The 15,972-nt window shown below is 33.7% G+C and overlaps 2 protein-coding genes across 7 annotated transcripts in view; one reads left to right on the plus strand and one right to left on the minus strand.

The window, feature by feature from the left end:
* Window positions 1-89: 89 nt before the first annotated feature.
* Window positions 90-15,672, plus strand: GNPNAT1 (glucosamine-phosphate N-acetyltransferase 1). Of its 5 annotated transcripts, none has more exons than XM_036918077.2 (7): window positions 91-251; window positions 3,075-3,185; window positions 5,076-5,244; window positions 6,310-6,372; window positions 7,100-7,227; window positions 8,116-8,177; window positions 15,534-15,672. In XM_036918077.2, exons 3-7 carry the CDS (start codon window positions 5,091-5,093, stop codon window positions 15,595-15,597), a joined length of 471 nt encoding a protein of 156 aa, XP_036773972.1. In that variant the 5' UTR covers window positions 91-251; window positions 3,075-3,185; window positions 5,076-5,090; the 3' UTR covers window positions 15,598-15,672. The 5 variants fall into 5 exon arrangements, with proteins under 5 accessions (XP_036773959.1, XP_036773972.1, XP_036773964.1 ...); XM_036918046.2 differs by lacking the exon at window positions 15,534-15,672 and adding an exon at window positions 9,168-10,211 and having other exon boundaries at window positions 95-251; XM_036918056.2 differs by lacking the exon at window positions 15,534-15,672 and adding an exon at window positions 9,168-10,211 and having other exon boundaries at window positions 247-368.
* The window catches only part of STYX (serine/threonine/tyrosine interacting protein), a 50,153-nt gene continuing 45,728 nt past the window's right edge, over window positions 11,548-15,972 (minus strand). For both annotated transcript variants that reach the window (XM_036918022.2, XM_036918032.2), the window contains one exon: window positions 11,548-15,096. In XM_036918022.2, coding sequence (XP_036773917.1) covers window positions 15,023-15,096 — 74 coding nt within the window. In that variant the 3' untranslated portion in view covers window positions 11,548-15,022. The remainder of the gene's footprint in view (window positions 15,097-15,972) is intronic.

Here is a 15,972-nt window from a genome sequence, read left to right on the forward strand (position 1 = left end):
CACGCCACGCCCCTCATGCCCCCGCCACGCCTCCCGCCCCCGGTCCCGGCATAGCCTCCTCCCGCCCCCTCAGCCCGCGCGCGCCCGGCCCCCTTCGCCAGGCTTGCGTAAGCGGGCCGGGCTGGGTTGGAGGCGCTGGCGCTGCCACGTCTTGGCCGCTGCTCACGCAGCAGCGGCCGCGGCGGCAACCGTGGCGCGGGAGGAGGTGGGACTGCTTGAAGCCGGATCCGGATCTCGTACTGTGTACTCAGGTGGGTGAGACTCTGTCGAGCTGGAGGGGAGCGCCGACTGCGGGGTCGCTGCCGGTGAGGGGTTTGCGGGCCGGGCGGGTGCCCTGCGTTGGGCCTGCCTTCAGATTTATCAAACAGGTGTGCCTTCTGACCCCGGGCGAGGCGAGCTAGGCCGGGCGGGGGTTTCCGTTCCGGCAGTCGGACGTACATCTTCGCCAGCTGGGCGCGCACGGCCGGAGCTGCGGTGGGCACGGTGGCCCGTGGTGTGGCCGTTCAGGGGCGATTCTGGCAGGGCGGGAGCAGGGACTGGGGACGAAACTCTTCGCTCTCCAAGCTTTGGCGTGGAGAGATCCAGACGGTCGCTCAGTCTGTCGCCATCGGTTTTGAATGAGCACAAACGCCCCAGAGCCCCCTTTCCCCTTTCCTTTCCGAGGCCCACCTCTGGGATGTCGGGTGCCACTTGACAGGCTTCTGCTCCAAAGATCATCTTCTAACACTGACTAAATCGGGGCTTTCACTGCGGGAAAGGGAGACATCCTTTGTCTCTTTTCCTGGGGCTTCTAACCCTAGAAACACCGAGTACTGTGATTTCTATTATAGGAGCTGATGTTTATGTAAACTGAACTCTTAAAATGTCATATAAACATTTTTAGATGATAGTTTTGGGGTTGATTATGAGATTACTTCTGTTAGGATGTCCACTCATGAACGAATCCTAGAATGGATCTCAAGAAACCATTTAGATCAGTTCTAAAGGCAGGATTCGCTGACATCTTTTAGAGTAGAGCTACCCGTTTGGTAGGATGATGTAAAAGTTGGCGTCTATGGAGTATGGTATTGTAGAGCTGAAGATTGAAGGATTCTAATTCTACTTCACTCATTTTTTTGTTACCTTAGGGTCAAATCCTGAAAGCTCCACGCGCTCCAGTTTCATCGTCAGTAGCCTGGGAATAATGTCGGATTCTAAGGGATCAAACTATCAGAAAATACTTTTAAAATTCCTCAAGTGAAGTGTAATTGCATAATTTAGTACTTTGGCAAGGCCTGTTAAAATCGTCAATGAATGCCGTGTTCTTTAGATTCAAATTTTAGTCAAATCACTACCGAAATTGTATAATATATATTATAGAGGAACTCTAAAGTGTCAAGACATCAAAAATTCCCCCTACCCCTAATCACCTTGTCCATACATAATGTAGTGCTGGTCCAGGAGCTCTTGAGATATGTAAGGCAATTTAGATTTGGTCTTAGATTATGCTTTTTGATTTAAAAAAAATCAACTTTAAAGTCTTTATTTCCAGTGTCTATCACTTGTTGCTCTCAATTGCTTGTTTCTAGCAGCAGCTGCTCCCCATTTGTATTCTAGTCTATTATGGAGGCTGGGAAACCAAATTGTGAAATTGTGTACAAAGAATGTCAATTGAGGGAAAACCTAATGTGATCCCAGTAAAAATGAATTTGGTATTTGTTTTTTGTGATATCACTTGTGGCAATTTGGGAATTTCTGAAGTGTGACCTCCAGATAAGTCTTAGACCATTTGTTATTCATTCACTAGGCATTTATGAGCTGGAAGGTGTATATGGACCTTGTAAACACATGCTAATTTAGCAGTAAAACAGGAATGGTTTTTGAGAAATATTTAAGGAGGGTTAGGGTTTACTTTTAAAAATTAATCTAAAATCCATAAAATAAGACCCCAGTCATAGTGATGACATTCACTTTAAGCAACTTAGAATTCAGCAATTCTTACTGAAATTTCTTAGTTTTACAGTACCTCGGGGCACCTTAAGATGCTAAAATGTTCTTTTATAAACCAAATAAATTTACTTTCTAAAATCTTTTGAAATTTGGTATCAAATCTTGTTTTGCTTTTACCTGTCCAGCATATTTTTGGGGCACCAGCAGACTTTTACTATATGGGGCTGAAGTAAGAAAAAAGGATGTAACCTTAAGTATGGCTCTGTTTTGTAAAATAGCTCATAAAAATGCTTTAATATTAATTTTTGATTATCTGGTTCATGAATTCTTATCTCAACCCAGAATGCTTTAATATATTTTGACAGGGCTGAAATTTTTATTTTCCAAAAATAAGTTACAAGTTCTGCTTTTGAGTAAATTTTTAACTCTTGTAGAATAAAGTAGGAAATTCCTCTTCACTACTGCATATTCAGTACTGAGAGTACAAGTAACCTGTGCAAAAGGAAAACGCAGGGCTCTGTGTTAAAAATATTATCAATAATTTCAAGACAGTGGTGACAGAATTAAGCAAAGTGTGTGGGCCCCATGCAATTGCACAGGGCCAGTGTTTTGCCTGGTTTTGAATCCTGACTCTCTTCCTTATTGGCTGTTATCCTGAGCAAGTTCCTGTGCCCACTTCCTGGTCTGTAAAATGGGGATAATAATGATAGCTCTTTCGTTGTGTTTTTGAGAGTTAACAAATATAAAGCACTAAATAAATGTTAGCCAGTACCATTTATTTTTATGATCATTCATGGGATAGGACAATCTGGTTAAAGAAAAGCACAGGAAGATATTGGTATTTTGTGTTTAAAATTCATTAGGTAAAATAAAGGTTTCATAATCCTAATTCTCCTTTCTCTCTTGGACATTATTAACCCTTTTCTGTGTATTTTCTAGGCTACATTTTATTGTAAACTCAGGAAATTTTTTGATTGTCTTAATGTTCATATGTTACATTGAGATTTTTTTAAACTTCATGGTTACAACTATATACTAAATGGCATGAACATCAAAAAGTTTAAATAGCGTATTGCCTTGCTGAACTTAAATTTTTAATACTTTCTAGCTTCTGTATTTAATGTACACGTTTTACTTATTGACAGATATTTCGCCTGTTATCTGCATATCTGGAAAACAACATCGCTACCCATCTTTCAGAGAATAAACCCAAAAGCCTCAGGGGCCCCATGATCAGGGACTGACACCATTACAATGTAAGTGCTAAAATTAACCTATTAAAAAATGTTTCAGACAGACTGTAAGGTTGTTAAGTTTTATATGAATGGTTGTTTTAATCATCATAATTGTCTTTCTTTCAATTCTTAGAACCAGGTATAGTGTTGAGAGCGTAACATGAGCTGAGTCTTTGAGGAAAAAAAAACTCAGTATTCTACATAATAAACGATGACATTTTACATTTTTTCTTTCCCATCTAAGGATGCTTTTAGTTTAACAAACATGATAACCTGTCGTTCTTTTTTGTAGCCCTTTCACCCAGTGTAGTGCCTGACTCATGAATTAAAGGTGAAAAAAATTACCAGAGTTTATAAACAAATTTTAAATTAATTGCTAACTAAAGTATATCTTGTTGAGCACTTCTAATGTGTAGACACTGTTAGTTGCTTGTATACTGTAGTTCATTTCATCCAATAACTGCATCTCCATTTTACAAATTAGAAACAGACTTGACATTTGAACACCATCTCTGACTCCAGAGTTCATGCTTTTTCCATACTTATGTGTAAATTCTGGCTCCTGTAATTTTGTGACCTTGTGCAAGTTACTTATGTCTGCACCTGCATTTCCTCATCGGTTAAAATGGAAATAATAATTCCCATCCTGTAGGATTGTTGAAGTAAACAAATTAGTAATGTGTAAAGTTCTTTAATAATCCCTGGCACATAAGTACAGCAGAAATGTTAACTTCTATTATTATACCATCCTGCCTTCCCAAAGCTACTATACCCCAGCATTACTTACATAGTTACATTGGGCTATACGAAGTTTAATTGACTTTTAAGGAAAAATAAGGTAAAATGAGTTGCCCTTAAGCAAGGGACTTATGAAATGGAACATCTGGGAGTTGGGTTTTTGGGAAAATTGTCCTGTCATTAAATGGGCTTTAATTTTTCCTGCCTTGCTTCCTTGTTTTATGGTAGTATGTGGTGGATCTGTATCTTTAAATTCTTTATATCAAAGAAGAGCCAGAAGCAGGTATCAAACAGAATAATTTCATAAACTGGGCATAGGGATAGAAGTGAAAGTTGGAGATTGCTATACAATCTCCTAACAATAATTGTTAGGAAGACCATTTCTTCCAACAACCCTTGTGTTCCACAGAAGTGTTCTGCCTCCCCTGAGACTTCTATGTTTTATCTGTTTTTCATCGCTTCTATCATTATACCTGTTATTTAATCTCAGTTTTATTAGACCACACCTAGTAAGAAACTGCCCATTTCTAAATGTTCAAAAAAGGAGACATACCATAATTGATTTTTCAGTAGCATGAAAAACCCTGGCTATTCTTAAGCTGCTTAGATGTAACTGAGAAACGAAAGATTTTTGGAAAACTGAAAACAAAATCCAACAGATAACTCAGTATGAATCTATCATATCTGAGACCAAATATTACAGTGATTGCAGAGGATAATTTAAGCAAGTTCATCTTCTGTTCATGGTTCATATTTTTTTAAAAAGTTACATGCACAGTAAGTTCCCTTAGTGGAAGGTAAGCCAACATACCATTTCTTACACAAATAATGTAAAAAAAGGAGCCCATGAAAAATCAACTATTCACAGTGGTATGCTAGTAGCATTAGCCCATAGGAAAAGTTTTAAAAGACCTGCTCAAAAATGGAATTTTAAAGTTTAACTCCTCAATTTAGTCCTTTGTTTACTATCTGATAGTAATCATGAATTTTTTATATATCTTTAGTTTTGGCATTTGGATGTTAGATTCAGGATAGGCTGAAATAAATCATCTTGCCATACCTGTTAAAGAATTTTTCTAATTGCATTAATTTTTATTAAGAAATTACTTTCTTGCCTATCATAATTTTCTTAATATTAAATAAAATACCTTAACCTTTAAAATTTTATTTTAGACCTTAACTGCAAAGATGAAACCTGATGAAACTCCTATGTTTGACCCAAGTCTACTCAAAGAAGTGGACTGGAGCCAGAATACAGCTACATTTTCTCCAGCCATTTCCCCAACACATCCTGGAGAAGGTCTGGTTTTGAGGCCTCTTTGTACTGCTGACTTAAATAGAGGTATGGACTCACTTAGTTTACAAATTCTGGTTAGAATTAGAGTTAGCATTCTTTTTTCTTCACAAATGTTATGAAGATGCTGAAAAATAACATTTGACTTTTAGATTATTTCTTGTACTTAAAGTGACTGAGACATTCAGTTTCAGCATGTTGGTATCATGACTATCATGTATATATCATGGACCAGATATTACTGTGAAATACTTCAAATAACTTAAGTACAGTAACACTCCTTTCTAATTTTAAAGCCAGAAAGATGTCTCATAAAGTGAAGTTGTCATGTATGACGACACATAAGGAAGAATCTTCTCCAAGAAGCTGATGGAATGAAGGTGGAGATAATTTGCCTTAGATAAATTACAAAAAGTTTTGTCTGCAGGCATTTCTTTTTTTAACATCTATGTTCTCCAAAATGATTTCCGTAAATTTTGGTTATAAAAAAATCAACCTTGTATAGTTTTCTTTTTGGTAGGACTCTGAACAAATTAATTTTGGTCAAATTGATTACTGAATGTGTAGAAGATAGGATTCTCAAATTTCTAGAATGTGCTTTTCATGTTAATTTAACATTAATGAAATTAGTTATCTTTAAAGATTGTCTCAACAGTTATTTATATTTTATTTTACAAATTATATCATATTTTCTCATAGTGAGAATCTTGCACTTTTAAGTAAAAACCAAAGCGTATATCCGGGGAAATTTGGCATCCCTTGCATTGAACTTAATGCAAATTACATTGGGAAATGAATATGCTGGTTCTATAAATATTGAATATTAAGGTCAGCCCTATTCCAAAAATCTTATACAAATAAAACATTAATAAAACTTACTATTCTTTGTTTTATGCGGTGATTATAAAAAGAATAATGGGTTTCGGTTTGTCTTTTAAAATAATTTTAAAATTATAATGGGTTTCAGTTTTTTATCTTTTAAAATAATTTAAAAATTATTCATTACAGAAAGTTTTGGCATGATTGCCCATAATCCCACCAGCTGAATACACTGCTTCTTTTGATTTTTCATTTGCTATTTTCATGACTTTGAGATCTGTTTTTCAAAACTAGGTTTTTTTAAGGTACTAGGTCAGCTGACAGAGACTGGAGTTGTCAACCCTGAACAATTTATGAGTAAGTACTACAGCCTCTTTTTCTTGAGTGAAAAAAAAGAGGGAAAAGATTTTTATTTTGTTTAGAACTGTGTTCAGTGTCTCCTTGTTTTTGTTCAGATAGCTGGAAATCATTCAATAACAAATTACCTATTTTCTTATTTAAATGCATAATGTGACTAAACTGTTCTAGAATCCAAAAGTAGCAATTACAATGTTTTGTAACAATCTGACTACTTTTAAGATAATTACTGATGCATAGCATTTAGGTGGCAGCTCTACAGATTATATTAAATTGTAGTATTCTTTCACAGAAATTTCATCACCAAATCATATCAAGACAATATAAACATACTCGTTAAAATGTGCAGTTTTGTTTTATTGAAATGTTGAGTAAAAGTTAAAGGAATTGATTTAAAGTAACTAATTCTATTAAAGTTCCCATTCATTAGTTACAAAAGTGGCAACATCTACAGTTTACTCACATCATAAGTGTTGTTCACCTCAAGTATGTGTATTAGTCTTACCTGCTAGCATGTTTTTTTAAATGTATGGACTATATTCCTGTTGATAAAGATTGCTGTCACTATCACTTGGTCATTTTTAATAATCTCTTTAGAAACAAAGGGTCAATTACTATGGTGAAATAGCTTTAAATATTCAGTAACAAAGTCAGTTAATCCTTGTTATTTTTCTGGCACCTAAAGAAGTCTGATGTCTACAACATAACAGTTTTCCAATTTCTACAGAATCTTTTGAGCACATGAAGAAATCTGGGGATTACTATGTTACAGTTGTGGAAGATGTGACTTTAGGACAGATTGTTGCTACAGCAACTCTGATAATAGAACATAAGTTCATCCATTCCTGTGCTAAGGTATGTGTTCACATTAATGCTTATGAGTAAAATAAATAGGTGTTTTGAGCAAAACCGACTATGAGTTTCCATTAGACAAATGTTTTCTCATTGCCTTCAATATGAAACGATAGCTATATCGACTTGGAAAAGATTCTTTTTCTTAGATATCACTTACTAATAGGCATCTTCCCACTGTGTCCTGAGAGTTATGAGGAAGAAAAGTAACAATATGAATTGTTTGTTAAAAATTGTTCTGTGTTTGGCTTGGTATAGTCATAGAGAAATAAAGTCAGCATGTGAAATTTGGCAGTAATGTTTAGAATCCCTAATGCTATTTTTCTTTTCCCCAAAACAATACTTACTACATAACTACATGCCTATCATTTTCCAAGTGGTAAAACATTCAGAATACTGTATTGTTCTAATTGTGACATTTTTAATGCCTATAGAGCCCTTTCATTAGTCATGACTCACATGAAATACTAAAGAAAACCTAAGTAATTCAATGAGAATAAGATAGGAACACTTGGAATGTATTGTGAGGTATGAAATTTGGTGGGATTTCTGCACTAGGAACTAATAATTTGTATTTGGATGTTGAAATAAATTGCTGTTTAGCAGGGAGTAGGATGATGGATGGAGTATGTTCATGACAAGATTACATACATTGGTGGTGTGGATTCTGAGATCTGCTTTAAAACAGGGTGGGAAAATTTAGGATAGAGACAAAACAAGATTAGGCCACAAGTTGATTTCATTAAATTGTTTTCTCTAAAATAAGTTTTGTACTTTGGTTTTTGTAAAGTGTATGTTTCTTTTATCAGTGATTTCTTACTATCACTTGTTGGTTTAGCTAAAAACAAAACTACATGCTTAGTCCTTTATAAACATTGTAAATATTTTCAGAGAGGAAGAGTAGAAGATGTTGTTGTTAGTGATGAATGCAGAGGAAAGCAGCTTGGCAAATTGTAAGTAAGCAGAAACAAGGTAACTTTGGATAAATAAGATACTTATTATGTTTCAGTTTAGTTTCTTGCAAAGACACTTGTTAAAAAAAATAGTTTCCTGTTTGAGGTTCTTTTTAGAGGTCATTAATTATAAGCCTACTCTCAAGCTATAGCTTAGACTGAATTTAATGAATAAACGGTTTTTATGTTAGTTTTACCATGAAGTTTGGAAATTGGTAGTGTACTATTTTACAGACAGTAACATCTTATTACCTTTTAATGGTATTTCCCTACTAGTATGAAACAAACTTTTGGCCAAATGATTTGCCTGTCTCATGTTTAAAAGCAAAGGAAATGTTCTTAGTTTTATTAGTTTTAAAATAAAAGTTTTCACTGTATAATCCTTACACACTCATCTAAATCTTTTAAAATAAATAAGAGTTTTGTTGGCTTATTGCCTATTTTATAAGACAGAACTTGCTTTTTAATCTCTTTCCTGAGTTTTAAGGAATTCACTCAAGTATTAAGCACCTGCTGTGTACCAGATACTACTCAAGGGATTTGGGATACATCAGTGAACTGAACAAATTCCTAGCATTCTAGTCCACTTAATTGTTCCTTTTATAATTGTGTAACTTGAAGTTGTTCTGCTCTCCAAATGATAGGATTTTTCAGTCTGTGCAAATATGAAAAAACCCTTCAGGTACATTTTTGTATCTTTTCTAGTTTTTTCTCCCTAAGGCAGTAGGATCTTATACTGGCCACATAAAAGTTTGAGTATTTAGTGTTAACGTTAATCCTAAAACCTCTTTTTAAAGAGAGTTTAGGGTGAGTTTAATGCTTATCTACTTACAATCTGAATACTTAAATGAAAATAGTGGGAAAGGCCGTGATCTAAACCTATTTCTAATATCAACTTGTAATTTTATCTAATATTCACTCATATTGTTACTCATCCATTTTTACTAACATGTGCTGTATGCTTCCCCCACTTTTTTTTTTAAATTTCAGGTTATTATCAACCCTTACTTTGCTAAGCAAGAAACTGAACTGTTATAAGATTACTCTTGAATGTCTGCCACAAAATGTCGGTTTCTATAAAAAGTTTGGATATACAGTATCTGAAGAAAACTACATGTGTCGGAGGTTTCTAAAATAAAAACCTTTTCAGACACCCATTTGCCAAAGGAGCTAATGCAGCTGTGCTGGCTGTATTCTTCCTGGGGTTGAAGAACTTTGTCCCTGCAACTGGGTGACTTCTGTAAAAACTGGACTGAAAAAACTAATGGAACAAGCATAATGACATTTAGAAGATTACGCTGGGCTGGTGGGACATGCTGTGAATTTAGATTACAAATGATTATTATAAAGGGGATGATTTTTAACCAAAGGAATATATTTTTAACTTGAATCTTTTCTTGCATTGTATTTTTCTAGAGTTTGGTTTCATTTCTTGGTAGAGTATAAGTAGTAAGGAGTTATGTATCTGCTATCTGTACTGCTCACTTGAAAAAAAGCATACAATTGAAAAGGCTATTTCTTATCACATTCATAAAATTAGTATTTCTCTTTCAAAGAAACATCTAAATACCATTTAGGGGTATATCACTTCCCATACGTTGTATGAAATTGGATGTTTGATATAACTAAATATAGTACAGTACATTTTTGTTGATCCTGGTACTGGCAAACAATCTGGTCAGCCTTTTGAAGTAGAAATGGCAATTAACTTACAAAATGTTACAAGGTTCAAAGTAAAACAATTTAAATATATATCTAAATGTTTATGTAATTTTAATGTAAAGTACCACATTTATGAAATATAGTAATTCATTTGTTTATCTAAGTGCAAATATAAGGTACTTTTTAGCAGTGAATTAGCAAATCTTAGCATCTTGTGTATTTCTAACCTGAATTTTCATCTGTTACATTCTTAAAATGTTGATGGAAACTTTTCTATTTAATGTGATTATAATGGTACTACTGTTTTGGTCACTCCTATTTTGATTTTATTTATTTACTTTTAAATTGAAATAAGAATTAGATAAAACTTTATTGATTCTAATCTTTTGGATTCTATGTTACATTAAACCTGTTCCTATGATGAAGTCTTTGTAGAATCATAATGTCTTTGCTTTTCAGTCTTCTGTTGAACTCTATACTTCAGGTGAAGTTATGGTTCCTATAATTTTAGTTTGTGTACTGTTTGTAAAATGAACTTGTAAGGACCAACTGTTTCTCATCCCTTTGACTTACATCTACCTCAACTGGATTTTGGGATTTGCCTCCTTACAGTAAACTAAAGTTGTTTTTCTAAAATAGAAACCCTTCACTGAGAGAGGATGCACTGCTTATCTACCAGTGATCTGTGCAGATGACTTGATCTGTCTCTAGTGAAAGCAACAAAGCTAGTTTTGCCTTTTCAGGAGTCCTACTGCCTTGGCATGACTGTAGCTTAGTATACATTCTAGTAATAAAAAACCCATGTTAGTAAGCCTAAAAATGACAAAATTAAATGCTTTATTACATATCTTACCACTGAAGAATTTGAGGTAAGATGGTCTACAAGGTTATTTCAATAAATCCCATTATGTAATGTTCTTAAGTCCTATCTTAAATCCCCCCCATCCAAAAGTTATTAGTAAGGTAGAATGTATAAAAATTGTATTACTGAGGAAAACGAGTTGTTTAGCTTCTGTTAACCAGAGTGTGTTTGGTTTTCTAAGCCATCTTGTGTGTAAACTTGAAGAATACAAAAAAAGTTGCATAGAACATCTAATCGTAGATGAACTACATTTGTGAGCTTTGCTTTTGAAAAGGTGTAATTGGCAGTTGAAATACTGTGCCCCAAATATTTTGTATATTTGCATTTCACTGCCTAAAATGCACGTTTTTTTTACACTAACATTTTGGAAATCTGGATGCACTTTCTGATCATTAGCTTGTCAGTTTATTCAGCAATATTCTGTCTTTTAGTGGCATACAAAATAACGGTGTAGTGATGAAATTTTAGATTTGGTGAAGAATATTATGTGGATAGGCTGACAGGTAAGAAGGTACTGTAAAAGCAAAGTGTTTTTTAATGTGCTGGAAGCTATTCTATGGTTGATCTTTCCTTTAGACACAAATTATCTCACTTCCAACTACAAACTTGTTCAACTAATCCTTAAAAATACACATGAGCTGAAATTTGGGCTTTGTGTAGACTACTGACCATAATTTTTTTATGTGTGACCACAGTGTTTTGGAAAATACCAAATGCTTCTTAATATCCAATGTTCATTCATCTTCATCTGTGGGAGTAAAACTAGGTTACTTTAACCTAGAAGACAACTAGTAAAGAAGTTCTGAGGCATAAGCAGTATAAATGAGCTTTTCAATCTTTTTGAGGTATAATGGCACAACAGTTTTAATACAACCACCAGTCTTCACAAAATAATTTTAATACTTTGTGCCTGGGCTAGCAGCATCTTGCACTGTGACATTCCTATATATACACATAAGCATTTTATCCAAGTACAAATGTTAAAAGCAGAGTAACTTAAACAATTGCCTATACAAAGGTAAATAGATACTGTAGGTTATTTTTCTTCTTGAATCATTTTTACTGCATAGTAAATTGCAATTACATGTCAGTATAATGTTACTGATCAATAGAATACACTTTGAACTGTGAGGTATGGCAACTCCCTATAAGAGAGTTAATATGTAAACCTGAATATATTGAGTGGTTGTTTTTTTAGCTGCCATGGATGAGTAAGACAAAAAAAAATCCAGCATTCAAAGACCCAAGAAACTTACTTTTCTAATCAATAAAAAACTTTTACTAGTTCTCAGCTATTTCCTATCATTTCCTATTGGAACATTGTTGAATGGACAAAGTAAACTGAAGTGAAGCTAGGTTTGTTATGGAATTATGGATTGAACCAGTTATTTTAAAAATCCACCAGGTAACTGCTCATTTACTTTACATTAGGTTGAAAGCCTGATATGCATCCCAGCTTTATAATTCAAGATTGCAGTTAAATACTTCTAATTCACTTAAAATTACCATGGTTATTAGTAAGACACAATTAGAAATCTTATATTTTCTTAAAAAGAACATGCTTAACATTTTCTGACATTACTTCTAAACTCAGATGAAGCACAAAATCCCCCAAAACCAATATTCTGCTCTAAAGTTAAGTGGTTGAGAGTTGGTAGCAGAAGTTATAACTGTTTAACATTTCCACTATAGAACAGATAAAAATAAACAAAGGTAAATGCTGTTTTAAACATCTAATAGATAAGAAATTAACAAGAAACAACTGACAGTAGAAGGTAAGAATACTGCTATTCCAGTTTAAATATTTTCAATATTTAAGTTTCATACTTTCAAAATGAACAGTAAAGCAGTTTTCCTATGTTTTGACTCCGTTTCTGTTTAAATTATACCCAGATTAATGTTTAAAATTGGGTACTATGTCATTCCACATTAAAATGTTCTAGAAAGTAAATCGTGATTGGTTAAATGTACTATAGTTAACTATCACAAAACATCTGTGGAAATAAAAGAAATAAAGGAATTACAAAAATAGAACCAAACAGAAAAATAGAAGAGCTACCAGAAGACCTTATAGGTGGAAGTATGGATCCAAATAAACTTGCAATGTTCTTATGTGAAAGAAAAGAATAAACCTCTTGTCCACGTGAATATACTCAAGAAGATGACAGTCCCTTTTTCTAGTGTTTGTGAAATAATCTTTAATATACAGTGCTGGACAGGCACTTTAGTGACAACGTAACGAGAGTGGTTAGAAAAAGTGGAAAACTAACAAATAACCAAACCTGTATTTTTGGCCAGACTACTAGAGATGACATGTATATTTAAGAAACTAATTTTTAAAAATCTTAACTGCCACATCTTAAAAACTTAAATGTACTATTAATGAGTCTTTCAAGCAGAGTTTCTGCATCACAGATTACCAGATTGCAAGAAATCTTTGCTGACCTATCCAACAGTGCTCTATATACAGGAAAGCTGTGTTATCTGGCACTTTACCAACTGGAATTTCTGAATACAATGCAAATCTTGACTCTACTAGACCACCACACCAAATAACCTAATCACATAACAAAATTCAAGACAACAGTGAGATTAACCATGTACTGTTTTCAGGGTGGCAAAGTAGGGGAAGAGAAGGGCAACCAGAAGAGCAATACTAGCTGGATGAACATGAATTAACTCTTAGTTAACAATTTAATTAAAAGCAATTTCAATTCATTTCCACCCTCCTGCTGTGCTGAATAAAAAAGCTTTTACTTTACAATTACACCTTAGGGAGGAAACCAAAACAAGTAACTTGGTATAACTGGTTACCTTGTAGTACCTCTTAGTACCAAGGGGAATGTATGGAAATCATTCCCATCAGTAAAGCACCTCAAAGAGGACTGAGAAAAGTGAGATACAAAGTTTTGTTTGTGCTACCCTAAATCAACTATACAAAGTTAAAAATACTCCTCTCCTCCCACTATATTTAAAATAGCAAAAATGTTTCTCTTAGAACAATTTTTATTATGTGTAAATAAAAACGAGGAGAACCAAGGATCCATAAAGTGACTTTGCTAATGCAAATTGTAGGGGAAATTTGGATTAACTCAATGTAAAGAATTAAAACACTAAAATACACTAAAGTCTCCCACAAATCACTTTCCTCAATAAATGCATCTTCAAAGAAAAGCTGCTGTCTGAGCTACAACCACCTCACAGAATCATTAAGACAACATAAAAATGGATTAAATGTTTCTTATCCCAAGTAATTTACTGAGTTTCTTCAAGCCTCAGGCTTTCAGTTTAAAATAATATATGGTTTAAGAAGAAAATAAATTACAAAAAGATGTTAAAAACTTTTCACTGCTCTCATACTTATTTAGAGGTCATGAGGATTTATTTTTATTTTTTTAAATGATGCAAGGCACTTTTCTTTTTTGGGCTTCATTTGGAGAAAAACAGTGCTACATTGGTTTCTTATAGTCTACTTAGAACCATCTGGGACAAAAAACAAAAAAATGGGCTAAGCAACTCTGAAAAGAACAAACACAACATTTGGCCTTGAAGAAATGCAAAAAAGGAAAGTCACTTGAAAACCTAAAACTCAATTTTTGAGAATCTGGTATTATGAAGCAAAGTATTTTCTTTTGTTCATTAAACTATTTTCTAGGAAAAAAATTAGGAAAGTAATAGGAACGGAGGGAATACTTGGATCATGTTAAAGTAAGCATAGTTGGCTAATATCATGATTTAAAGATTATTAATAAGGGATTAATAAGTTTAAAATAAAAGGGTAATTAAGCTATTGAATTGTACTAAAGAAGAAATGTGGCAGATTCCGGCATTAATGTTTCTGTAAGAGGCTCCATCATAAAACTGAACTGTAAAATTAGTTTAAAATGTAATATATAGAACACAAAATGATTTTTAGCAAACTTTAGTAAATTCTTTTGCTATAAATTACCCAGATTTTATAAACAAATCCCCTCTAGCTTGCATCTTGTTTAAAGTAAATAACTTTATATCATACAAATAAATTTCAAGTATGAAAAGTGCATTATTGCAATACCTCTTTGCAAGTCCAAAATTCTTGGTTTATAATAATAATAAAACTATAACATGTAAAAAAAAAAAAAAAAAAGTAAAACCTTCAGTGCCATCCGTTGCAGAAGTCCAACATCTTAAAATGTTGCTTGACAAGTTGCAGAGAAACAGATTTGGAAGCAATATATAATTGAAAAGGAACTACTTTGTTTATACCATTTTACATTATTACTGTGTCTAATATTTTATGCTTCCCAAATAGAAATTCACATCCTCTATAATGTTGCTGGAGTCAGCTATTCTGTGCAGTCGCCACTTGCATGTTTCCAAAATCATCATCATCTTCGTGTGTTCTCTTCAAACTGCCTGAAAGTTATTGCATGAATATAACATATGAGGACATGAATTGTTAGAATGTTATAGCTAATAAAAGTTCATTTTTCCTAGAGTTACCAAGTATATGCAGTATGAAAATCCCATGACTGAATTTTTAGTAAACGTCAGTAAATTCTTGTGTTATAAATTACTATGATTTATAACATAATAAATATAAATTATAACAGGTCACATTTCCCCTCAAGAATTAGGTATGTCTTAGGTATTGCATATAATAAGCATTAATTTACAAAACATAGTTTGAATGAAGACTATTTAAAGAGAAAATGGTACTTAAACATGTGGTTACCAAGTTCATGTTTTTAATGGACCATAAACTTGTGAATTAGGACATAAAATTTAAGAAATTAATTTTATATTTGTATGATTTTGTTTTGTAGATTATAATTGTCTTTTTGCTTTTACAGATGCTGCCAAAAATGTTTTTCCACTGAAGCTGTGGTTTTATTACCAAAAAGTCTAGAATTATGAGAAAGGATGACATGTAGCATTACATATAAATAGAGGAACAGAGAAATACAAATAAAGATCTGAAGAGCCTTTAATAATTACTACCTATGACACACTGTGTTTTCTTCTGCAGGAATTAAATAAAAAACACATAATGAAGGCTTGTGTAGAGGAAAAATATATTGTTATCTTTTCATGAAAATAAGCCTGGCCACAATATACAGAAGAGACTAAATAACAAGAATTTGGAGAGGAGGCCAATGGCCTGAACTAGATTGAGATTAGGGGTACTGTAAGAGGGAAGGAATTTTAGGTACTAAGGAAACACATTACTGGTTTGGGACACTGATTAGAAAGAGGTGGTTTGCCAACTGTAACTAGCAAGTTGAGCTTGAG

This window comes from Manis pentadactyla, chromosome 11 (assembly GCF_030020395.1).
Source record: "Manis pentadactyla isolate mManPen7 chromosome 11, mManPen7.hap1, whole genome shotgun sequence".
NCBI lineage: Eukaryota > Metazoa > Chordata > Mammalia > Pholidota > Manidae > Manis > Manis pentadactyla.

Bases quoted from the DNA above. Each gene is read 5' to 3' on its own strand.
- GNPNAT1 (XM_036918064.2), top strand. From the start codon at position 5,091: ATGAAACCTGATGAAACTCCTATGTTTGACCCAAGTCTACTCAAAGAA. The intron at 6,373-7,099 runs GTAAGTACTACA...CAATTTCTACAG, and splicing joins CAACCCTGAACAATTTATGA to AATCTTTTGAGCACATGAAG. The intron at 7,228-8,115 runs GTATGTGTTCAC...AAATATTTTCAG, and splicing joins TCATCCATTCCTGTGCTAAG to AGAGGAAGAGTAGAAGATGT.